This window comes from Hypanus sabinus, chromosome 1 (assembly GCF_030144855.1).
Source record: "Hypanus sabinus isolate sHypSab1 chromosome 1, sHypSab1.hap1, whole genome shotgun sequence".
In the NCBI taxonomy this organism is placed as follows: Eukaryota; Metazoa; Chordata; class Chondrichthyes; order Myliobatiformes; family Dasyatidae; genus Hypanus; species Hypanus sabinus.
The window spans coordinates 180530018-180556796 of NC_082706.1; the positions used below are offsets into that span (position 1 = coordinate 180530018).

The 26779-nt window shown below is 42.5% G+C and overlaps 1 protein-coding gene across 12 annotated transcripts in view; it reads right to left on the reverse strand.

The window, feature by feature from the left end:
• ncoa2 (nuclear receptor coactivator 2) overlaps nucleotides 1-26779 on the reverse strand; it is a 312874-nt gene that overhangs the window by 53323 nt on the left and 232772 nt on the right. For all 12 annotated transcript variants that reach the window (XM_059982705.1, XM_059982738.1, XM_059982722.1 and 9 more), the window contains 7 exons: nucleotides 23866-23966; nucleotides 21327-21504; nucleotides 20417-20605; nucleotides 12003-12104; nucleotides 11761-11901; nucleotides 9322-9469; nucleotides 5066-6356 (listed from right to left, as the gene is read on the reverse strand). In XM_059982705.1, the coding sequence (XP_059838688.1) occupies nucleotides 5066-6356; nucleotides 9322-9469; nucleotides 11761-11901; nucleotides 12003-12104; nucleotides 20417-20605; nucleotides 21327-21504; nucleotides 23866-23966 (2150 nt within the window). The remainder of the gene's footprint in view (nucleotides 1-5065; nucleotides 6357-9321; nucleotides 9470-11760; nucleotides 11902-12002; nucleotides 12105-20416; nucleotides 20606-21326; nucleotides 21505-23865; nucleotides 23967-26779) is intronic.

Consider the following 26779-nt stretch of genomic DNA (forward strand, 5'->3'; position numbering starts at 1 on the left):
CTTAAAATTATGCTGCTTCATGTTAGCCATTTCAGCCTTGAAAAAGTTTCTGGCTATCCACTTAATATATGCCTTTTATCATCTTTTAAAGCTCCATTAAGTTAGCTCTCATCCTTCATTGCAGCAAAGAGAAAAGCATTACCTCATTCAACCTACCCTCACAAGACATGTTCTCTGAACGAAGCAGCCAAACCACCAAAATAATAGATTGGAACGAGTACATAGACTCTGAAAAGGATCTGTGAGGAGTAATATGGGAAGTTAAAAAGAAGCAAAGTGTTGATTTAAAGGAACAATATAATACAATAATGGGCTTTCAATCAACGTGAGAGAACATCTCCAAGAGCTTCAAAGGTCAGGCAAAGAAGGTATCAGGATATGTGACTACAAGACATGCACTTAGTAGCAGTTTTTGAGGAATTGCTAAAAGAACAGTAAGAGACGTTTAGGGAAGGAACTTCTGAATTTTCACCTATGCAAAAAGTGCAACAGCCACTAAACATATTAGGCTAAACAAAACAGCCCCTCGATAATAGGAGGTTGAGTGTGATGAGGGAGGCAAGAAAACATTGGAATAGTAGATTCAGAAAGAAGACAAAGCAATGGAAGGAGAGTCACAGGAAAAATACGTAACTGGCCTGAGCTAAGATCTCCTTGGCACTCAGCTCCCGTATTCTCAGTCAGAATACCAATAACTAACTTGCATGAGGGCCGGGGGCTCTTGAGGTGTCAAATCACAACAGTAATCCGACTTAAGAGAATTAATTTTACTCTTTACCTCCTCCATAACTAAAGACCAGTAAATATCAATGTAACAAGTTGCCATATTTGGACACCGTTATAGAGAAAATTTTTACTAAAATACTTTGTGTAATTCCATGCAAACCAGAAACCGTTGGTTTATACCCAATATCTGATCAAGGGGAACATGCTGGGCAAGGCCATGCTGGCCTTCCTCCTCACTTGCCCTGCTGCCTGCACTTGGCTTTTCCAAACTGAAGAACAGGACAAGCTGACTATTAATAACCATGAATCATCCAGGCCAATGGAGAAGGGTTTCAGAGATTGGTGGTGTTGTAGGTGGTGAGGAAGGCAGTCTAAGCCTACAGCAGGATATGGATGTAGATCAAATGGAAAGTTGGATGGCGCACAGACAGAAAAAAATAATCCCAGCACAAGCTGGGTGATTCATAGAGTTATACAATGTGGAAAAGAGGCCCTTCAACCCAAATCTTCTATGCTGTCCAAGAGGCCTGTCTACACTAATTCCATTTGGACCAAAATTCCCCTAAACCTTTCTCATCCATTAAGCTGTCAAATATGTTTTAAATTTACACCCGTGCCTTCCACCTCCTCTGACAAATCATTCCACATATCCACTGCCCTATGTGTAAAAACCTGCCTCCCAAGACCCCCTTTACGTCTCTCCCTTCTCACCTTAAACCTTATGCCAGTTAGTCTTAGACTCCGTTACCCCACCTATAGCCCTCATAGTTATATAACCTTTAAACAGTTACCCCTCAGCCAACTTCGTCTCAGCTTATACAGTCACTGCTTGTTGCTCCGGCCTTCCAGTTAAGGCAAGATTCCTGTCAGTCTTTCCTGCATCCTTTGTACTTTAATCAAATCCTTCCTACAGTGTGCTGATCAGAACTTCACTTAATACTCCGACCTAACCCACCACTTGTACAACTGTAACTTAACGATCCAAGCTCCTATACACAATGCCTTTGCCAGAGAAGACAAGCACACCATATACTTTCCTCATCACCCTGTTTATCTGTGTTACTACTTCTAGAAAACTCTGCACTTGCACCAGAGTCTAGCCGTTCACTGGGTATACCCTGACCCGGTTTTACTTCCCAAAAATGTTTCACTTTATACTTGTCCGGGTTAAATTCCATCAGTTAATCTGTGTCGCCAACTTTTCGGAATTTCATCTGATATGTCACCAAAGACGCAACCAAATTTCCATGGATGGAAGTGGAGCACTCTGACTGGCTGTATCACAGCCTTCATTAGAGACTCCAAAGCACAGAACTGCAAGAGGCTGCAGAGGGTTGTAGGCTCTGCCAGCTCCATCATCGGTACAAACCTCCACACCATCTTCAAGAGGCAGTGCCGCAAGAAGCCATCATCCATCGTTCAGTACCCTTCATCGTCTTCTTGTTACTATTACTAGAGGTGGCACATGAGACAGAAGACCCACGCTCAATGATTCAGAGACAGTTTTGTCCCTTCTTATTTCAGATTTCTGAACAGCCCATGATCACTTCCATATTATTCTTTTTTTTCTTGTACCGTTTATTTTGTAGGTTATACTAATTTTACATCTTTGCAATGAATTTTCACATCATATAGACAGATATTAAACCAGATTCTGATTTGGATACTAATCATGCCACCTATGTTCCCTTCCATATCATTAGTATGGTGAAGAGTAAAGGTCAGAGGACCGATCCCTGCAGCACATCACAGGTCTCCAATCTCCACTTCCCCCCTCTTCCTATTATTACCAAACCATTTGGCTATAACTTTGTAAAAAAAACAGAACCAAATTTGTGAAAGGTGTTCTCCAACAAACAAAGCCATGCTGATGATTCTTAATCAGTGCTTTCCTTTCTAAATGTTCTTGTGAACTGCTTCTTAGCAACATTCCCATGATTGATGCTAGGCTCATCAGGTCGTAGTTTCTTGGCTTGTCTTTGTAGTCCTTCCTAAATATAGGCACAACCATAGCCTTTTGCCAGTCTTCCTGTACTACAACCACGGCTAACAAAGAAATAAAAATTCCTTCCCGCTTTCCAGTATTTCCTAAGATATACCTGGCCAGGTCCCAGGGATTTACCCACCTTTATGTACCTCAAGATGACCGATGCCTCCCTCTCCATAATGTTGACCTGTTTCAGGATATCACCTTTCTCTTCACTGAACTTACCAGCATCCATGTCATTCAGCTCAGCAAATACAGAGAAACATTCATTTAAACTCTCGGCTGTCTCCTGTGGCCCTGCACGTAGATGATCATATTGATACTTAAGAGGACCCACTTTCGCCCTGGTTACTGCTTTAGTTGAACATTCTACGATTCTTCTTTACTTATCTTCTGGTATCTGACTCATGACTGATAGATACAAAAAAACTCCCCTTCTCATTTCCTTAAGCATACTCATGTATTCCTTATAATCCTCAAGTTATCCGTTTGATCCTGCTCCCTCTACCATTCTCCTGACCAGTTCCTTAATATCCCTCACCAACCAAAGTTCCCTAATTCTGCCATCCATGGCCTTCACTCCAACAGGAATATTCTCATCCTGAACTCTGCCAGTATTACTTTTAAAAGCTACCCACTTGCCAAATGTCCCTTTAGCCATGAACAGCCTCTCCCAGTCAACTTTAACAAGTTCCTAGCTCCATCAAAATTGGCCTTGCTCCAATTTAGGACTAACATGTGGTGGATGAGCCCTTTTTTCTATTCTTTATCAGTCATTTTCCCATAACAAACAGAATTATGGTCACTATTGCCAAAGTGCTCCCCCACTGACACATTAGCTACTTGCCCAGCCTCATTTCCTAAAATCAAGTTGAGTGCAGCCTCCTCTTGGATAAGTCTGTCTATATACTGCTTCAGGAAGCTTTAAAGTTAACAAATTCTATCCCCCCCCCCCCCCATCCCTTAATGCTAGTGCATTTTGGGAAGTTCATCATCTGCAGTTCTATACAAAGACGTGATTGCTCTGGGAAGATTGCAGGGACACTTCACCAGGATGTTGCTTAGATTGAAGTACTTTAGTTACGGGGAGAGATTGGATAAACTGGGCTTCTTTTCTTCTGGAGTGAAGGAGACTGACAGCTGATTTGCAAAAGATTATAAAATTGTGAAAGGCATAGATAACATAAGGTCAAAATATCTTTCCAATGGTAGATGTCAGAAACAAAAGGGCTTATATTTAAAATAGAAAGAAATGTTTCTAAAAGGAGTCTGTGATCTTTTAAAGAAAGCACAGAGAGTGGTTGAACCAACAGAAATTATTCCATTAGGCAGAAAGTTATATTGGCAAAACAAAGAACGACATGGTCTTGATGGATTTTGTGTAGATGGGCTGAAGGGACTGTACAACTCTAGGACTCCAAGTTACTGTTCAAGCTGATAAAAGGCCCCTGAAATGAGGCATTTGAATATTTTTATATCTGAAAGTCAGTACTATTTAGAAACTATTCAAAAAGTTATAAATGGTGTTTACAACATGATAGATTAAACATACAAGTACCCTAGAGAACAAACAAATAACATTTAACATAAAATAAAGTCAAACGATCCCTGCACTTCTTCTTTCCCACAGATTACCAGAGCCATTTAATTGAGGGGGACTGCTGTCTAAGCCAGTGGGAATAGAAACCTAGTATAGGGACTGATACAACAGCACCTACGTTTCAATTGCCATCGTTAGGCTCTTCAGTGCTGAGATCTGCAATGGTGCAGGTCAGTTCCACTGGAATCCAACCTCCAGATAGGGTTAAGTTCAAGCTCATGCAACCATGCATGAATACCCATGAATACAGCCAAACAAAACAGCATGACTGAGTATGCGCAGGAGTGAGAACAGCCGATTCAGCCTATTATTCCACCCATAACACAATCAGTACAGCAACAAGCATTCCTTACGCCCACTGATAAACTTCTTCAATTGATTAACACACCTATAACAAAATCAAATAAATTATTCTGTAATGTCTACTTGAATTCAAATAAACGAGACCTGCACTTAAAAAAAAGACAATAGTCACGAAGCAAATTAGTTTGTTCTTCTATTTTCTTGGGTGATTCAGTATGTTGTAGTACTGAGATGGCCTAGATTTAGTTCTAAAGGTGGACTGAGTTACCTCACCTTAAAATCAGCAACTAACAAGCATCACAATAAATGACCCGAAATGCCATGTAGCCCATCTAGATTCTTCCAGCCAGAAAGATTTCAATGGGGACATATCGCTTAACAAATCTAACAAATGATTACCAAATAAATTCACGTTTTAACACAAAAGCATATAAATGAAATGCACCCACCTGTTCTGATGGCTCAAAGTTCATCTCCTTCTCAGACTTGATTGTTGGTTTAGTGCTGATGCAGGGATCCAACTTGCTGTCCATTCGCTCGAGTTTAGGTTTAATATTATGCATACTTGTGTCGTCCTTGTCCAGTAGGTATCGAAGTAGTGCATTTTCTTTCCTCTTGGGGCTCATCTGCTCTTGCTTGATTGTTATTTCTCCACCAGTAATTGAACCGCCAACATCCTGGTTGTGGTGCTCCTTACCTGTGGCCTCTGCTGTCAGCTTTGCCAAGTCTACAGGAGAAGTGCTGTCCTGCAGGAGCCTGTGCAAAATTTTGTGTTTTTCTTTCAGTGAGGGCCCATGTGATGTAGAGGTGTTGGTTGTGGATGACGTCACTGCTGAAGTAGACAGTAGTCCTAATGAATTGCCTGGTGAGTCTTTAATAGAATCCCCAAGAGTACTTGGCAAAGGGGTTGCCTCCATTTGATCTGACTTGGTGATCAGTAACTGTAAAAGTTTGGTATGTCCTTTGCTGTCGTGCCCTCTGCCTTGGCCATCAGTCCTCTCTCCGCCACCAAACGGATTTAAGTTACTTTCACCGCTGTCTTTCTGTTCCCCAGAAAGTCCACTTTCTGGCTGGCTGGCCGCAACTTCAGCCGACACTGGCTCACCAAACAACCCAAAAGAATCTTTGGAGTCCATGCTCCCCTTTTTGGTGAGGGAAGAACTGATGCTTCCAGGAGAACTCTGTGAAGTCACCATTTTCAGTTCGGGCGACGCCCCATGAGATACCCCATGTCCTTCACTGAGGGCTTGAAGTGCGTTAAGGGAGCTGCTGGAGTAGCTATGGCTATTCCCTGTGCTGCTACAAACCCCGACTGGAGAATGCAGGTTTCCTACGGGAGAAAACTGATTAGCTGAGATGCGGGGGCTGCCGACCATCCCAGGACTCCCACGATGTCTGGGAGAAAGCATGGAGTTCTGTTGCCCAGCAGTCACACCGGGACTACTCCGCGATGGGCTGCTCATTTTGAGTGCATAGTTACTACCCTGAGGAGTGGCTGCTTGCATGCTTGATCCATGATTCATTCCACCGGTAACAAACCTGTTTCCTGGCATCTGCCCCATACCTGTCTGATCCTTCAGGCCATTCATGGCAAAGTTAGAATTGCTGTTCATCGCCATCTCTTGACCTGTGGCTGCAGCCGAAACACCCGCCAGAGCCGGACCACTGGAATTTGGATTCAATGACTTTCCCATTCCTTGTCCAGTCGGTTCCTGATTCATCCCACAAACATTTTGCTCTCTGCAGTTTTAAACAAAACGTACAGATCACACCACGGCAAGTAAAATCAGACGCATACATTTAAACAGCATTGCCGGAGGGGTGGAATACAGGAATTCTTACGAACGTGGGCACTGGAGATGGGGTGGCAATGTTCCAGTGCACAAGAGAAGGAACGGTCACGTTTATTTTAAACTTAAAAGACACCTAGCAGTTGCAAACCTCAGCTTTGGAAACATCGAGAAGTAATGCTGCTACTCCATAAATGCCTGGTTAAACCACACTTGGAATACTCGGTTCTGGTCAACTCATTATAGGAAGAATGTAGAAGCTTTAGAGAGGGTGCAGAGGAGATTAACCAGGATGCTGCCTGGACTACAGAACATGTTTTTATTAAGATAGGTTGAGCTAACCAGGCATTTTCTCTTTAAAATGAAGGAAGATGAGAGGTGACTTGATAGAGCTGAACAAGAAGATAAGAGGCATAGATCAAGTGGAAAGCTCGTGATAGAAATGGCTAATATGAGGGGGCATAATTTTAAGGTGATAGGAGGAAAGTATGGGGGGGGAACCAGAGTTAAGCTTTTTACATAGTGAGGCAGATACATTTGGGGAATTTCAGGAAGTTAGATAGGCACACGGATGATTGAAAAATGGAGGGAAGGGTGAAAGTCGGCACAATATCATGGGCCAAAGGGCTGCAGTGTGGGCTACTGTGCTGCAGTGTTCCACGTTCTTTGTAATATTGTGCAGACATCTTCTGTTAAAGCTTTGCTGAAGCAGGTCTTGCACCCATTGCAAAGACCTGTTTCTATGTGAGGGCGCCAAGCTTCGCTGGCACATGTAAATTTTGCATTGATCACCTCAAGATGTGTCAAAGCACCACTGTGTGTGGTGTGTCACTTACTGAGGATATGGAATAAATATTGCAGATTTAAAAATACACAATGTACAGTGAAGTTCAGTGGTGCTGTGTGTGTATATGGTGTGTTAATTAACAGAAACTTTTAGACATAGTGGCAGGGTTCCATTGTTAATTGTGACTACAAAGCTCTAGTCAGTGTCCAACATCTTGGAAAGTCAGGCAAGATCATTTTCATTTGATACATGGATTTTCATATCCAGATAGTCATTCTGGGTTAATGGAACAATCATATGGTACTTTCTTGATTGGGGCTGCATGTCCAATTTAGTCCTTGAAGACTAACACTAGAACAAACTCCTGAACAGATGTTGTCTTCTCTCTGTGCAGAGTGTGAGCACATGGAGATGACAACCAACTTTGGAGCAGAGTCTCTGCTATGGCTATCAGCACGTTTACAACTTCATAATGCATCATGAAAAGAGTACGAGGGGAAACAGTCTGATCTTGTTTATAACTGTCTTCCGTTCAACCGGATATTTCATTTAACTTGTCTCAGGCTGCTGACTTTCATCTGCGTCTCATCTCAGTGCGACATTTCTCAGTCTCCCTTGCACCAAGAGAAAACGCTCAAGGAAATACTAACAAAATACTGGATGCCACATGGACATCTAGATTGCCTTCCAAAACTGGCTGCCAACTTGTAGAAGAAGCATCCAGCTACGTGGGAAAGTCTAAGGTCAACGTCACTGACAATGAGCCACTTTGTGAAGACCAACAAGTGTGATCTAGACAACCCGCAGTCCATTATCAAGTCAAAGACCTGGTACAGAATCTGAAACACAAGAGGTTGCTGGAAATCCGGAGGAACATACAAAAAATCCTGGAATAATTCGGCAGGCCAGATAGCAACTGAGGACGGGAATAAAGAGTTGGAGTTTCAGGCTGAGACTCTTCACCAGGACTGGAGAGGAAGAGGAAAGAAGCAGCTCATTTCCTCCTTTTCTTTCCAGTCTTGATGAAGGGCCACGGCCTGAAACATCGACTGTTTATGGAATTGAATTGACCTTATTTCTTACATCTTTCACATACATGAGGAGTAAAAGTCTTTACGTTACGTCTCTGTCTAAACGTGCAATGTGCAATCATAGTAATTTATAGTAAATAGAACAATCAATGTAACATAGAAATACACTCAAATCAGAGTGAGTTAATCAGTCTGATGGCCTGGGGGAAGAAGCTGTCCCGGAGCCTGTTGGTCCTGACTTTTATGCTGCGGTACTGTTTCCTGGATGGTAGCAGCTGGAATACATTGTGGTTGGGGTGTCCTGGGTCTCCAATGACCCTATGGGCCCTTTTTACAATGTCCTGAATCATGGGAAGTTCACAACTACAGTTGCACTGGGCTGTCTGCACCACTCTCTGCAGAATCCTGCGATTAAGGGAGGTACAGTTCCCATACCAGGCAGTGATGCAGTCAGTCAGGATGCTCTCAATTGTGCCCCTGTACAAAGTTCTTAGGATTTGGGGGCCCATACCAAACTTCCTCATTGTCTGAGGTGAAAGAGGTGCTGTTGTGCCATTTTCACCACACAGCTGATGTGTACGGACCAAGTGAGGTCCTCGGTGATGTGGATGCTGAGGAACTTGAATCTGTTTACCCTCTCAACCCCAGATCCATTGATGTCAATAGGGGTTAGCCTGTCTCCATTCCTCCTGTAATCCACAACCAGCTCCTTTGTTTTTTTGCGACATTGAGGGAGAGGTTGTTTACTTGACACCAGTGTGTCAGAAAGACGACTTCTTCCCTGTAGGCCACCTTGTTATCGTTTGAGATAAGGCCTATCAATGTAGTGTCATCAGCAAATTTAATAAGCAGATTGGAGCTGTGGGTGACAACACAGTCATGGGTATACAGGGAGTAAAGGAGAGGACTTAGTACACAGCCCCCAGGGCTCCCGCTCTATAGAAGCTGCCTGACCGGCTGAGTTCCTCCAGTGTTTTATGCATGGTACAAAATCTTTCTGTTACTGATACCACATTCTAACTTGAAGCTTCAGCACATCTGATTTTTGAGGCAAAGCACTAAGTTTTCAATCAAAAGGCCACAGAAAGGATGCTTACCTTTGAACAACATGCCGTGACATGATAAACTGAGGCTCGCTCGCGTTTTGAGTGCGCATAAGCCTGCTCCTTGTTTGTGCAGCAACCATGGTGCCATCAGATAAAGAAAACCGATACACGGGACTCAAAGAATGACCCTGCCTTAACACTGCAATTCAGAGAAATTGAGGAAAAATGATAAATGGCACACAATGCTTCCTGAAAGCTCTGAGCATCAGATACTATACTTAAAAAATTAGAATCCTCGCACAGACATGCAGAAGTGCTGGCAGCTCATTCTGGTTTCTTTCAAGTAATGATTCTTTGTGACGGCCAACCCAACTACTTTGCAATTGATGCCAATGGAGAATCAAAGGGCTGCTCTTTTCCCCAATATATCTATTTGACTCTCTCCTGACTTAGTGCGTAAACAAGCAATATACACCCTAGAAATTTCAGGTTCAATTTCCATTCTAATAATTAAAAACAACCTTAGCCAGAATAGCAGTCATTTGGTCCATAGTTAAGGGGTGGACGGTAGGCTGTGACACTGGTGAAAATCAGAAAGGACTGCAAGTGACGGAAATTTAAAACTGAAATAAAGCAGAAAATTCTGGAATACTCCACAGACCAGGCCACATCTGTGACAGAGAAGGAGTGTTAATGTTTCAGGTTAAAGATCCTTCATCAGACCTGGAAAAGAGACAACAGAAGCTTGTTAAGCTAACAGGAAGTTAAGGAGGGAGGACTATATTCTAATGTAGCACAGTGTTCACAATGTAAATGCCGGCTGGGGATTCACCACACAGCACTCCTGCACCCAGTCCGTAGGGATGACCCTGAACTTTCTGTGGCCTGGTATTTTAATTCTCTGTTCCACTTTCACACTGACTCATGCAGACACACTGGGGTCTAATACAAACTTGAGGGATAGAACCTCACTTTCTGTCTGGGCAGGCTGCAGCCTTCTGGACTCAGTATTGAATTCTACAACAGTCTGGTACGGAGGGGCCACTGCACAGGGTCGGAAAAAGCTGCAAAAATTTGTAAACTCAGCCAGCTCCCTAATGGGCACTGGCCTTCCCAGCATCAAGGGCACCTTCAAAAAGCAAATCTCACACAGTGTCCGTCATTAAGGACTCCCATCACCCAGGACATGCCCTTTGCTCACTACTATCATCAAGGAGGAGGTACCTGAGCCTGAGGTCACACACTCAACATTTCAGTAACAGCTTAATCCCCTCCAGCATCTTACTTCTGAATGGACAGTGAACCCATGAACATTACTTACTATTTTTGTCCTCTCTCTTTGCACTGCCTTTTAATTTAAATTTTATACACACACACACACACACTACAATTTATAGCTTTTTTATTGCTATGTATCTGAACAATGTACCCCTGCCACAAAACAACATATTTCATAACATATACCAGTGATGTTAATTCCGATTCTAAACATCAGAAAACTTGACTTCTATATGTATGAGCCAGACATCTCTGATTCTGGCTCAGTATCTGTTCATGTCTTTTTTTTAACCCTTCTGGGAATGGAGGACATGCCCAGCTGACCTGGTTGGCAAGTCTTCTTCTGCACTTCTCAAAGTCTTAAGAATGCTGCCTCTGCCCAACAGCTCCTATCACGTATTGAGCAGATGACATGTTCCCATGGTCACAGTGGTTTTACCTATCTTCCCTCTAGTTTAACAAGCTTCTTTTGTTTCCTTCCCAGTTCTAATGAAGGTCACTAAAACAACACTCTTCCCATTGATGCAGACGGACCAGCTGAGTAGAACGTCATGGTAGCCGTGCTATTACAGCTTGGGGTTTCGGAGTTGGGAGTTCAGTCCTCCATAAGGAGTATCTGTACATCCACCCCGTGGGATGTGCAGGTTTTCTCTGGCTTTCCTCCCAAAATCCAAAGACGTACCACGTAGGTTAACTGGCCATTACAAATTGCCCCATGATTAGGTTAGGGTTAACTTGGGGATGTCGGGTTGCTGGGCACTGTAGCTCAAAGGGCCAGAAGGGCCTAGTCCACACTGTATCATAAAATTTTGCCAGCAATTTGAGCTGTAACACTTGCTAATACAGCACTCAATTCAAGGCTCACTCAGCAAAATACTGAAGATTTCTGCAAAGCATGAATAAAACTGGCCAGAAAAAGCAAGGGCATTCCATTTAACAGAAAGAGAATCTGAAAAAATAGCAGGAGCACACAGCAAACCCTTAGTAAACATTAAAGCAGCTGAAATTAAATCAAAACTTCAAGCCTAGCAGTCTTATCAGAATTGCAAAGTTTTCAAGTGCACCATTAATCTGTCTTATTGCTTTAAATATACAGATTTATAGTACATTACTTGTACTGTTTTTATATTAGATTTAAAGTTTGAATTTTTACTTTACAGTAACCAAGCAAGTTGCTCAGATCATTTTATTGTATATACTCGAAAGCCTCACCTTCATGATGATGCCTCTTAGCAAATGCAATCTCTTTGTCATTTTGTAGGTGAAATCTTTGAATGCACCTTCGCACTAAGTCTTCCCAGCCTGGCTTCATTGATGCACGTAATGCATTTATGTCCAGAGATTTCAGTTTGCCTTGGTTTTTTTTAAAAAAAAGAGGAATAAAGAAACTAATCTCATATGTCAAATTTCCAAAATGAGAAATTCCCAAATTTAAAACAGTCACATTATTTTACCTGATAAATCATGTTTTGTGGTAAAACTTTCAGTATTAGCGAATTGAGATCTCTCCTTCACAGGAGCCCTCCTTGCAACACAGATTAAACAGGACTGCAAATCTGAGGACAGGAAAAAATAAATTTTCAGTAAAGTTTAAAACTTTGTTATGTAACACCAGAAACATAGAAAGCTTACAGCAGAGTACAGGAATGCTGTGCCGAACATGTCCCTACCTTAGAAATTACCTAGGGTTACCCATAGCCCTCTTCTTTTCTGAGCTCCGTATCAGGAGTCTCTTATAAGACCCTATCGTATCCATCTCCACCACCATCGGAGAAGTTGGCAATTAATTGTCATGCACCAAACTTTAAGTGCAACAATCACTGATACACCAAGTTATCTAAATTCAGTCAGAAAAACTATAGTATTTGTCATGGGCCATAGAGCATTAGAAATTTTATTCCATTTGATCCCTGGGTAAAGCCGTGGTCTTCAAAGGAGATGCTGCACATGATGAAAAGACCAGATATTCTGGCATTGGGACAGATCTGGAAGCAACATCCAGGATGATCATAAATGTCCTGTGATCGCCGATGGACTGGACTCTGAAAACTTGATCTCGTTGCTCAATCAAACTTTGTTTCCTGGTGCATCAGGACAGCAGCGTGGCCACCGTTCTCAAGTTTGAACAAAGAAATGCCATTTTTATACAGAAATGACTTGTTGGATACAGATACTATTTGGTAACCTTGGGCATGTTCAAAATCCTTATTTGCATAACACTACACCAATCACACCACAATAATACCAGAATTAATAGCTGATGTTAAAGGCCAATAATACTTCAGAATGAGTAAAGTAACTGAACAATAGCAAATGCCACCCTAGAATCTTCCCTGTGCATCCTTATCTTATCTCAGTATATCATATGGCTCCGGTCCCCTGCTGTGCAAAGAGAAATTATGCTCCTCCACGATCTCTTTTAAAAGACTTAGCTTGCTTGGAGTGACTGCATATTATTTGTAAACTATTCTTGCCTGGGCATTACTTTAACCCTTACCTTGCTGCAACTTCTACAATCCACCAAAGTTCTCTGATACCAGTAGGTTTACGTTATCAAATAAAAATTGGGAAAAGGTTATCGGTGAACAGACAAGCACGCGTTTTGGAAAAATTTATTTTAAAAATTGGCCTCCTATTTCTGGAGCCTTTTGGGAATAACGAAATTATAAAGAAAACTGAGAAATTCATATACTGTCCGAGTTCTAATTTATTGCACAGATTTTTGCCTTTACTTAAGAAATTTGTGGCTCAATGCAAGGGAGGTTAACACTAAGGTATAAAAATTCTCATATCAGGGATCCCCCCACCCATACTGGGAATAAACATAACCAAAAACAAGTTAAAGTACTTGGAACGTAGGTCAGCCACAAGCTTAATCAAGAGCTCTTATTGACATTCATTTCCCCTGTTATCCATTCTGCAGCACGCCAGTTAGTTTCACATTGTGGGAAATTCAGGATTATGGAGATTATCTGTCAAATCTGTCCCTGCTCGGACTTTCTTAAACTCAACAATCCAAGCTGGGTATGAAACCAGTGCCTGCGCGTGACAATCAATGCCAGATGCACTTACATGCAGCTTAGCACATCTATCAGAGGGGCTCTGAAATTCTTATACAACGCGCATGGTAACACAGGCAACTCAGCTGATGATATTTGATGCAGTTAACCTCCGTTCAGCCCACCTCTTCCATAACTTAACAGCTACGTTCACACACAAAGTCCTAAGATTGTAAATTAGAATAACATTCCACTAGCCTGGCCGTCTATTACCCGATCTCAGTTGTCACTTCTTTTTATTGATGCAACTATTTTTTGTAGTTCTAAGATTATAGAATGATTTTGCTATCCCCCACTGAAAACCACCTACTCGATTATTGATCTACCCATGACCCCATCTCAGGTTCAAAACTCCTTTATGTAAAAAGTAACATCTGTCTGTGTAGAGATGCCACTAATTTCCTTGTCTATTCTGACCCTTACAGGGAGGGTAGAGGTAGAGGCAGGAATAGAGGTTACATCAATTTTTAAAATGCATGCAGATTACACCCAGCTTTATCATAACGGTTGATATGACAAACCGAGATTTGCTATCACCCAACAGTGTTATACACAAAATTAGTTTCATCTTGCTTTCTGCCTCTATTTAAAACGCAATCTAAAATTATTTGACAGCAAGTGGCCAATGGAACTGTAATACCAAAGGGCATACCTTTTACATTTAAGTTGAGAGAGGGTTGTTTCATACGTATGGGGCACATACTGCACATCTCATTTTTTTTTAAACAGAGAGAGTGGAGGGTACCAGGGTGGTTTAGAGGCAAATATGATAGAGACATTCAAGAGGCTCATAGATAAGCACATGAATGTACAGAAAATAGAAAGATATGAACATTGTGCATCTCTTGTGAACTGTAAAGTCTGAATCACTGATTTATTGATAAGCGCCAGGGGAGCTGTGTGGCCTCAGTTGCAGTGAGGATAGGCGTCTACAGTTGCCCAGGGGAGAGGTGTTGGAGTCGGTATGCTCCACTGGAGGTGGTGTGGTGTGATGGCTAGAGCCAGTGCTGCCCCCTGGTGTTCATTCAGCAGATGACAAGCTCTATTCAACTCAAGTCAAGTCAACTGCAGAGTGCTGCTACGTTCATGGACACAGGGTCTCGGACAATTTTTTTTTTGCCTGTATTTTCCTGACATCGTATATGTGCCTTGTCCCGTCTGTGACCGTTAGTATTGTATTTTGCACCTTGGCCTAGGAGTAATGCAGTTTTGTTTGGCTGTATTCTTGAGTATTTGTTTATGGCTGAATGACAAACTTGAATTTGATTATGAAGGCCTAACGGGTTTATTTTGGTTGGGCATTTGATTATGTAGTTTGGTAAAACATTGTAAGATGAATGGCCTGTTTCTGTGCTGGACTGTTCCTATGTTCTAACAAGTATTTGCTACTGCACATTTATTTATTTTATCATGTTGAAGATCTTGCAAATGAAACAATGAGTATTTTTGCTGATGACTGAAAACCACATTTTCTTGGTGAGTAGCTGATTTTCTGAGAGACCCAAGATGTTGCAGCAGTGAGGAGTGTGTCAATCGTACTTGACATGCACTATTCATAAGTTCATATTAGTCAACTAACACAATCATGATATGGAATCTGTTGGCCAGAAAGAATGACAATCTTCAAATCAGTGAATTCAAATGAATCAAAGGCAGTGGAAGCAGTCTTTGTTCTTGCCATGTGCTTGGGGGATGGAGGCTGCCATTTTGTGAAGACACTTGATTCTCCATTTTGTGAGCTTGACGTGCTGGACTTGATTAGTGTTTTAAAGAAGGCACAAAGACTCTTCAGGTAATCTGCTGGACGGAGGTCATTTCCAAATAAGGAGTTGTTGGTGAGGTGTTCTTTGGTTGGCTGTAACATGCAGGATTGTGAATGCCTGAGGTGATTCAAGCTCATTGCTGACTGAGAACAAACAGCCAGGAGTCAGCAACTGCCCCTTGATGGGAAGAGGACAATAGATGGATGCTGGCTTGGACCAGAGCCAATGACCAGGTGTTAAAGGCCAGACACATGACCTGCGGCCAGTGGCACGGGAATGCGACATTTGAATTGATAAGCAATGGATATAAAAGTGGATGCTTTGTGTGCGCCGGGGACGGTAACTTCGAAGAATAACCATCGCAGATACAAGTGAGAAGAACCCTGCGTGAAGCACATGGAGAGTGAATTGGGACCACGAGGAACAAGGAACGCCTGACCAGCTTAAATTCCTCCGCCCGGGTAATACCTTTGCTATTCTTTGACTAACCAGGAGGGTCAGAGATACTTAGCAGGTGTGCGCACAAGGTATTTAGTGTATGAATTCACATATTTGTTAGTTTGAACAATAAAGGTAATTGTCAGTAAATACAGATCTCTCTGTGCCTCACTCAGAATCATTGGAAGAGGTAGAAGCAGTATCTCTCTCTCTCTTTTTCCAACAAATCTCACAACCTGGAGATGATACAGAAGAACATAATACAGAATATTGTTTCCACATAACTGAATTTCTGCTTTATGGAACAGAAAGTTCTGGAAATTCTGCTGCACTTGCTAGGCACTGCCGTGGAACATCTGCAGTTTCAGTCACCGGGCCTCATTGTGCTCAACACCAAGGGTATGGGCACAGCCAACAGGAATTTATGCTTCTCTGGGAACATAACGGGTAGTCATGTCTGTGGACCAGTTTGGTCGACAATGTGGCTGGCTGCCAGAAGCCCAATCAGTGGCAGTGGAACCATCTGAGCTTGATGCTTTGAGCAGTGGTGAGTGGGATCATGCAGAGGGCCAGGGGTAGAAAGGAGCTAAAGTGGATATTTGTGGGGGCGGGGGGGGGGTGCAGAGGGAATGAGGTACGGAGATCATCATCATCAATTGTGTTCTTTGTCAACAGTGAGTACTTGGATGAAGATCAAAAGAGCTGCTGGACAGGGTTGAAAGGTAAATGGGTACGTCGGCTCGGGTCCTTCAAAGCAATGAGGTGAAGTTGATTGCAGCAGTTAGGAGAAATTTGGTTAAGTACCTGGATGGGAGTAGTATGGAGGACTATGGTCAAGGTGTGAGTTTCTGGAACTAGGCAGAATAAGAGCTTGGCATGCACTAGATGGGCTGAAGGGCCTGCTTATGCACTGTAGTGCTCTATGACCCTGTTGACTAAAATGCTGTTTCCATGACAATGTGCTACAAGTAATCCCCTTTGCTTCAAAAGGCCCGTTGCATGAGGACATGTTAGCCTGTGCATAGAAGACATGGAAATCATCATTTAGTCACAGAAATATAGAGCACACACAGTCCTTCAGCCCACTGAGTCCATGCTGGCTTATTCTTATCTCTTCCATCTCAGTCCTTACCTAAACCATAGGCACAACTCTCAACCCATTAATACCAACACACATCTTTGGGACTGGGTGGAAACCAGAGAAGCTGAAGGAAACCAATGTGGTCATAGGGATAAGCTCCACACTGACTGCAGCAGAGGTCAGGGCTGAAACTATATTGCTGCCTTGAGCCATGAGAAAGCAGCATCGCGTCACCTGGGCATAAAGGCAACCCCACGGAATCTCTGCAGTGTCATGAATCCCTCAGAAATGGTTATCACACTGTTTTACTGCAAAAAAATGTATCTTCACTCACACAGCTCTGAAAATAATGGCATTATGTGACCTAATTGCTAACAAAGGTTTCTCTTTATCACTATAATTTGAATTAAACAGTGAAAATACATATCCAATCAGCTCATATTCCTTTTTATGTAATGTATACCTGTTATATATTTTAAATTATTACAGTAAAGGTTAAATATGGATTATTTTGTATATGGCATTCTTTCGTTATTACACAATTTTTGAAGCAGCTGAGGTACAGTAGGCTTCTTAACACTCTCAAATGAAATGTTTTTTGCTATGCATGTTTGTAAATCATATGAACAGTGGAACCTGGTATGTCAAACTAATTAAAATTTGAGAAGGATTAACATTTATATTACTGGTACTTCACCGCTCACTGTCCATTTAAACAAAAATGTGGAAATTTTGTAATAAACATTTTTAGTATTTGTTATAATTTAAATACAACTACTAAATTAACTCAAACTACTTTAAAGAGCAAACTGTGATAAGTATAGTAAACACAAAGTACACTGCAGATGCTGTGGTCAAATCAATACATACAAACAAGCTGGATGAATTCAGCAGGTCGGGCAGCATCCGTTGAAATGATCAGTCAACGTTTCGGGCTGAGACCCTTCGTCAGGACAGGGAATGAGGAGGGGGTAGGGGCCCTATAAAGAAAGTGGGGGGAGGGGGAAGGTGCGGGTGAAAAACCAATCAGAGGAAAGATCAAGGGGTGGGGGAGGGGATGGGCCGGGGAGGTGAAGAAGGAATGTGAGGGGAAAGCACTATGGGTAGTAGAAGAAGGCAGAACCATGAGAGAGGTGATAGGCAGCCAGAAGAGGAGGCAGAGTGAAAGTGTGATGGGGGATGGGAGAGGGAGGGAATTACAGGAAGTTGGAGAATTCGATGTTCATACCAAGGGGTTGGAGACTACCCAGACGGTATATGAGGTGTTGCTCCTCCAACCTGAGTTTGGCCTCATCATGGCAGTAGAGGAGGCCATGTACAGACATATCTGAATGGGAATGTGAAGTGGGTGGCAAACCTGGAGATCCTGTCTGTTGTGGCAGAGGTGCTCGATGAAGCGGTTCCCCAATCTGCGTCGGTTCTCGCCGATGTAGAGGAGGCCGCACCGGGAGCATCGGATGCAATAGATTACCCCAACAGACTCACAAGTGAAGTGTTGCCTCACCTGGAAGGACTGTTTGGGGCCCGGAATAGTGGTAAGAGAGGAGGTGTAGGGACAGGTGTAGCACTTACGCTTGCAGGGATAAGTGCCAGGTGGGAGATCTGTGGGGAGGGATGTGTGGACCATGCAGTTGCGGAGGGAACGATCCCTGTGAAAAGCAGAGAGGGGTAGAGAGGGAAAGATGTCCTTAGTGGTGGGGTCCTGTTGAAGGTGGCAGAAGTTGCGGAGGATAATATGCTGGATCCGGAGGCTGGTAGGTTGGTAGGTGAGGACAAGGGGAACACGGTCCCTGTTGTGGTGACGGAAGGATGGGGTGAGGTCCGAAGTGTGGGAAATGGAGGAGATGTCGGTGAGGGCATCAATGATGACGTCAGAAGGGAAAACCACGATTCTTAAAGAAAGAGGACATTTGAAATGTCCTGGAACGGAAAGCCTCATTGTGGGAGCAGATGCGGCAGAGATGGAGGAACTGGGAATAGGGAATAGCACTTTTACATTTGGCAGGGTGGGAAGAGGTATAATCAAGGTAGTTATGGGAGTCAGTGGGCTTATAGAAGATGTCAGTTGTCTTCACAAGTGAAGTGTTGCCTCACCTGGAAGGACAGTTTGGGGCCCGGAATAGTGGTAAGAGAGGAGGTGTAGGGACAGGTGTAGCACCTGATGTTATCTTCTATAAATTGACAACCTCAGCATGGGTGCAGGAAGCAGCACCGATGTAGCCAAGGAAAAGTTGAGGAGCAGTACCAGTACAGATTTGGAGCATAGACTGTTCCACATAACCCACGAAGAGGCAGGCATAGCTGGAGCCCATGCAAGTGCCCATAGCTACACCCTTGGTCTGAAATGGGCCCCAGCTATGGCTCCTTTTGACTGCTCGTTTCAACGGATGCTGCGATAAGCATACTTGTTTTCCATAAGTAAAATGCTGCATCTACAAGTTGCAGTCAAAGGAACAAGTTCTTCTATGATTAAAAGGCAATATACTAGTATCCTGTTGGAACACTGATTTAATTGTGTCAAATACTCCGCAACTGCCAAACAGGAAGAATTCTGGTTAAGCCAAACAAGTAGAACAGAAATAACATGATTCTTTTTTTAAAAAAAAGTTCCATCCTTTACATTAAATATTTTAAACGTTCCTTCTGTGTGGTTCACTGTTATTTTACAGATTTTATTTAACTTGAAAGAAGGAGATTATTTTATGGTTTGAGATTTTGGAAAAAGAGTGTACTATAAATCCGAGATGGACCAAATATAGCTAAATTAAATGATATTTCTTTGTGAGTATTAACTATTTTAATTGTTTCTCTCCTTAGTTAATGTAAATTAGTCCAAAACACCAAAGCATCTTTTATCTTAATTAACTTATCTCTTACCTTAATTTAGAAATGGCTAATAGGATGGTTTCACTGCTTCTATTTTTGCATTATTTATTACTGATCAGATACAAGTTTTTGTAATGAACTGTCAGATATATAACAGAGTGAGCAACTCCCATTGCGTGGAACAAAACAATATGAAGTTTCTATAAATTATCCCTTTTGCAACTTACATGCAGTTAAAAGAACACTCTGCTTCTAAAATACTAATGAAGCTCGTTTAAAACACTTTAGCTTCAATGGTTGCAAAAATTATGCTGATGTTGTAATGTTTACCAGTTTTTTTTCCCCTTCTCAAAGGCAGCCCTTGTTAAGGAGCTGCCAGTGTCCGGAAGACAAGCAGGAAGACTGACCCGAGGTTACCACAAACAGGAGCTGTAATGCAGCCATTAGGCGGAATAGATGCCTGACTTTCTTTTGCTTCCTGTGGGGATACACCCAATTTCAACACAGTGCTTCCACATGACTGCACGTACGTACATCCCATATAAGAATTAAATGTGCGGATCCGTGCCCTATAACTCCGCATAAACAAAGGGCAATGCTTGCAATCCAGAGTCGTCATATTTACAGGTTTTTAAACACGTTACAAGCGACTGACTCGTTGTGGGTTATCACAATGCCAAAGAGATTGCATGAAATCTGACCTTCTCCCTCTTCTTTTATTGACTTTGGTTGAGATACAGCAAAACACTGCATAGTTTCATATTTCTGAGGTGCTTCCTGGTTTTCATGGCCTTCCTCCTCAGCTTCACCAGGCGGTTTAACCAACATACGGCAGTTAAAAGTGTGGCTGTTTCGTCTCGGGGTTTCATTGGACCAAGGCACCACAGTAGCTGGGAAATATAATAATTCATAAACTTCAGTATGAGATAGGAAAAAATAATTTGTATTGTAGCATCTTTGTTTCATTCAATGTTAAAATATTCCATCATCTGATGCATGTGCCACTGTTGCTGTGTACCATTTCAAAGCAACGTACCAGCACATTAACATGCAGAAAATAATAGGCAAAGAATATCCTGGAATTTTGCTTTTAATGGCTACAATGACAATCAGTAACCTGGAAGCCGACTATTTTGAAACATGATTGGAATAAATTTAGCCAAGTGGGATTTAATATCTTAATTTGGTGATTTTATTCGGAGGCACAACCCAGCTAATAGCAGGGTAGCTTCTGAACCTTGATGAGGTAAACGGAAATAAAGCTAACAGCGTATTTTTAAAGCGTAGGTTTCAGCAGTAAGACCTTGGCAACCTACACAGTTCTAAGGCGGGCTACACTTGGACAACGGACAAGTATGTTGATGGCCAGCAGGCAGACAAGCATGATGGTCAAGGTGGGAGTAAAGGATCCCAGGTGTTACTGCAGAGCCAAGGAGCACAGGGATAGCACACAACCACAATTTACTCATATAAAAAAAACAATCAAAATATTCCTTACAAAATGGTAGCTGCAAAATAATGCAGCAGTGCCAATTCTGAGCCACCAATAGCCGAGCAAACAACTAAAAAGTAGCAGGTGAATAGACAACAGCATTTAAAACAGATCCTTACCGAGAGATTTAGGCAAAAGGTTTCTCACAAACTCTTCATGATCACCAACATGAAGAATGCTGTACACACTGGAGCTTATAAGCTCCTCTTGGTTGTACTTCAGGTACTGCGTCACATTCTCAGAAACAAACACTATGTGCCCTTCAAGATTGACCACAAAAAGGAATCCGTCCAAAGCCTGTTAAAAACAGATAATACAAAGTAAGCACAAGTTTTTTAAGACATTCTGCCGTCTGACACATTTTCCTGCCGAAATGTTAGAAAACTTGAGACTGTGGACAAATCAGTGGCACTTTCATTTTCAAATCTAAAAATCTGCAAAAAACATTTTTTTCATCTACCTCTCAACACCTCAGAAGCTGCTTAGGTATATGCAGGCCGTCAAACTAAAAACAAGCCAATGCAGCCAGTTAGCCCCCTATGCATCCATACAACTTCATCATTTGACGCCCTCCCCACATCTTCCTACTTACAGATGATGCAGCATTCATTATGCACCCCTTCCACCGCAAAGCTGACACTAGCAACAGACGAAGGTCTTAAGGGTCTGCACAGTGGCACAGCTGATGGAACTGCTTCCTCACAAGTCCCAGTGACCGGGGATTCAGCACTGGCCTCCTTCAATCCTGTGTGGATTTGACACTTCCCCCTGTGGCCACATAGATTTCCTTCAGGAGCACTCAAAGACACGTAGACTGATAATTTATTGTAAATTATCCCTGACTGCAAGTGAGTGGTGGAATTTGGGGAGGCAACAGTAAAGTGGAGGGGGGGGGGGGGTGGAGAATGTAAAAGGAACAGCACAAGATGATTGTAAATGAGTGCTTGGTGACCAGAGCAGAGTCGGTGAGCTGAAGGATCTGTTTCATCTGATGCCAAACACCAATCCATCCCACTCCTACACCTAGTGCTAAACGATACTGCACATGAGTAGTACCTCTACCTCAACAACTCCAGGAGTTGGAATTGAATAATCATGAACCTCTGGATTCTGTGTGAGGTTTCTCCTACACTACCATTCCAAGAGGAACATCTATCCCGCTGTTATTAGACTATCGAATGGTTCCCTAGTGCGATACGATTGACTCTTTCCCCCACAATCTACGTTGTTGTAGCCTAGTACATTATTGTCTGCCTGCACTGCATTCTCTCTGTAACTCTAACCTTTATTCTTCATTCTGTTATCGCTTTCCCTTGCACAGCCTGAATGCAATGTTGTAATGAAATGATCTGTATGGACAGCATGTAAAACAAAATCTTTCCTGTACTTTGGTATTGACGATAATAAACCAGTATGTGGCTAAGCATCTAACTTGCAGGAAAACTCAGAAAACGGTGTCATCTCAGTCTTTCCTCATGAAAGAAGTTCTTGAGCAATTGGGTACTTTGTGCCTTGTAAAGGATCTATGGTGCAGCCAAGGAGAACAAGCAACTTTTATCTCACCTTTGGAACTCAGCTCTTTCATCCATAATCCCGCCTAACAATGGATTAAGGCCCAGTGCTTGAAAGATCCTGTCAGAAGTGAGCAGCTGTGATCATGTTTTGGTAAGGAGGTCAGATAATGTTAGTGAACCCTGCCTTCACTTTTTTTCCTCCTTTTTATTCGTCTATGGGATGTAGGGATCGCCAGCTAAGCCAGCATTTATTGCCCATCACTAGATGTCCTTGAGAAGGTGGTGATGAGCTGCCTTCCTAAACCCAGTTAAGGGAGGGAATTCCATGATTCTGACCCAGCGACAATGAAGGAACAGCAACAGGTTTCCAAGTCAGGTTGGTGAGTGACTTGGAAGGGGATTTTCAAGTGGTGGCATTCCCAGGTATCCTTGTCCTTCTAAGATGGTAGTGGTTGTGGGTCTGGAAGTTGCTGCCTTCGGTGTGTTGTTGCAGTGCATCTTGTAGATGGTACACACTGCAGCAACTGTACGTTGATGGTAGAGGGACTGGATGCTTGTGGAAGGGGCACCAATCTAGTGGGCTGCCTTGTACTGGGTGGGGTCAAGTTTCTGAGTGTTGATGGCGCTGCACTCATCCAGGCGAGTGTTCCATTACACTCCTGACCTGAAACTTGGCGATGGTGAACAGGCTTTGGGGAGTCAGGAGGTGAATTACACGCTGCAGGATTCCTAGCCTTTCACCTGCTCTGGTAGCCACTGTGTTTACATGGCTAGACCAATTCAGTCTCCTGCCAATGGTAACCCCCAAGGATATTGATAGTAGGGGATTCAGTGATGGTGATGCCATTGAATGTCATGGGACGATGGTTAGAGTCTCTTATCTGATCTTAATAATAGTATTGAAGGGCGATACTTGGCTTGATTTGTTATTTTAGTTATGCTCAATCCTAGGGACATAGACCTCAAATACAACAGATTCTTCTCCATAGAAGATTAACTTAACCATCAGATGTCAGTAATATAGCTTTCTCTTATAAGTTTGAGCAAAACCAAAAAGTATTTGAATGAACTGTAGTTCAATAGGCAAGACGTTTAAGAATTGACAATAAAACTGTGTTCCTGTAGCTCTTGGTTCTAAACTGACCTCGAGCATCATTGGTCCAAGTGCATCTTTGTCGATGACACCTTGACCCGTGGAGGATACATCAGCCTTCTGCACTGCATCTTCATTTGCAGCTACTTTTTCTGCAAAAACAAGAGGAAGTTATTGCAACATGGATTCTTGCAGGATGCCCACAGGTAGTTTAATCCTGAAACCTCTTTGTACTGACTTTAAAGGATATATTTCTTTCAAGCGGCTAATTAAGAATAAGGTGGCAACATAGCGCGATCAAATAGTCTTATGTTCTATAAAAATTAAATAGTTCAACATTTGTTAAAACAAAATGACTTGAAAGTTACAAGACAGTTCTAGTTAGCAATTTAAAATGCCCCCCCCTCCGCCCCCCCATATCCTGCTGATGGGACCAAAGGGATTGTGGAATGATTTCAGCTATTAAAGCACTGCAAGACTTCAGGTTCTTGCTACTGGATAAATGCTTGCCATTGTATTGCTGCGCAAGGATCAAAAAAAGAATCACACTCACTAGCCACTGAAAGACGTAAATTATCATTTATTCATTTTTTGTATTAACTGTTCCACCCCAACTATGTAACTTCTCTTCCTGGACACTACTTTAGCCAATATTGTTAATGAGCCTCTCCCCACATGGAATATTATACCAGCTTCTAATTCTACAATCAGCAGCATTCTCAGTAGAGAAAGAAACTAATTCCAGCACACATACCACCTCCTTTCTCCAGTTAAAGTCCTTGGACAACTTTGAAAGGAACTTTGAACAACCATGGCATTTTCCCAGGAAGTCCACGCCTCTGTAGTGAGATCACATCCTCATTCCTCTACCCATCAGGCAGGACTGCACCTTCTTCCACCCACCTGCAGGACAGAACCACATTCCCATCTTTCTGGTCACACTCTGAGAGCCCCCCCCCCCCTTTCAAAACTTCTGACCCTGCTTTCTGTTCTTATGTCATCTAAGCACCAACTCTTGGTCCACACACTGCTCTTCGGTCTGATCACTGGAAAATGAAATATTTCGTATCAAGTACGAAACATTACTCTCACCCAGCTCCACCTCTTCATCACTCTCAGCACCTCCACTGTCTCCAAATTGCCTGCATCACATACACTTATACAAGTTAAAAATATCATCCCAATAAGTGTTAGTAAGTCTAAAGCCATTTCACTGGATCTCCATAGTAAATTCCACCTCTCAGCCAATGGTCTTGGAGCTTCCTTTCTACCTGCACTGCAATCTCTCTGCAACACTTTGTTCTGAACTCTCTTGTTGCCTTCCCCTTGCACTACCTTGAAGTACCTATGTGATGAAATGACCTGTATGGATAGTATGTAAAATAAAGGTTTTCAAGCTAGCAACTGCATCCATCACAATTATAAAACAATTTAATAAACCAAATTTAATTTTATTTGACTTGTGACGCCAGCTCTTCTTCCTTGCTATTATCCAACACAAAGCTAGATTGTTAGCCATCTTGATGCCAGATTTATTCTCCAAGGTGAGATTCTGTCCACAATCACACATCAGTCTTACAATCATTAAATCCCAACTGTAGCCTTGCATCAGATCTCTGCAGAAACTTCTTTCATGAGCTTGATGTCCATAGATTTGATTATTACTTCCTATAAACTTGACCATTCAAAATTTTGCTGTCTCCACTAGGATAATACAGTCGGCCTCCTTGTCCACGGGTTCCGCATGCGTGGACTCAACCAACCGCGGATCGGGAAAACCCGGAAGTTCTCTCTCTAGCACTTGTTGTTTGGGCATGTATAGACTTTTTTTCTTGTCATTATTCCCTAAACAATACAGTATAACAACTACTTACACAGCATTTACTTTGTATTAGGTATTATAAGTAAGTCAGAATAGGTACATCCAGTATTAGTTAGTGTCAGTTAGTCAAACATTTGTCTTAGTATATATTTTACATTTCTATGCATATAAAACACTTAAGAATCGTATGTATTTCAATAATTAAACCATAGCATTGCTTATAAATAATTGTAGCTTTCATTGGGGCAGGGCCTTTCACATGCTCCATTATTCTCATTTTATCCTTTAAAATTGTTCTGATCATTGACCGACTGTCGCCTAACACTTTTCCAATTACCGATGGTGTTTCATCTCTTTCCAATCGCTTTATTATTTCCACTTTATTTTCAATCATGATCATTTTCCGTCAACGGAACAGAAACACTGCAGATTCAGCAGCAGCCATGGGCGGCGGGTCCCAAACTCCGCCGGGTCCTAAAATCCACTGCACTGAGAGGTTAAATAAGGTCCGGAGCTCCACTGGGTCCTAAAGTCCACTGCACTGAGAGGTTAAATAAGGTCCAGAGCTCCACTGGGTCCTAAAGTCCACTGCATTGAGACAGGTTAAATAAGGGACTTGAGCATCTGCGTTTTTTTCTATCTGCCAGGGTCCCGGAACCAATCCCCCGCAGATAAGGAGGGCCGACTGTACTTCAAAGCTGAATTCTTTCACCTCAGCTAATATTTCATGAAACTTGGTGTTAAATCTTGTCCGGTAGCAATCTGTGAAGTAACCTAGGGCATTGATCTGCCTTGGATTGTGGTCCAAGGTTACCTTTGACTATTAGACGCTGTTGCTACAACAGTGTGCTTTGTGAGCTTACTTCAGAGGGCAGTCAGAAGTTCGGCACTAAGGAACACCATAACTGTACAGCAGGTAATGCTACTATCTCGCATCTCCAGCAACTCAGCTTAGGACCTGAACTCTGTCACTGCAAGAAGCTTGTACATTTCCCCTCTTACTCCATGGCTTTCCTCCCAAAAGCCAATTAGTGGGTTAATTGGCTAAATAACCCCCAGTGCAGGTGGGTTGGAGCTGATAGTCATGTGGGAAATGTGGAGAGAAGGCACTGCATTAAGAGATAGCCTTCTTTAAACCAGTAT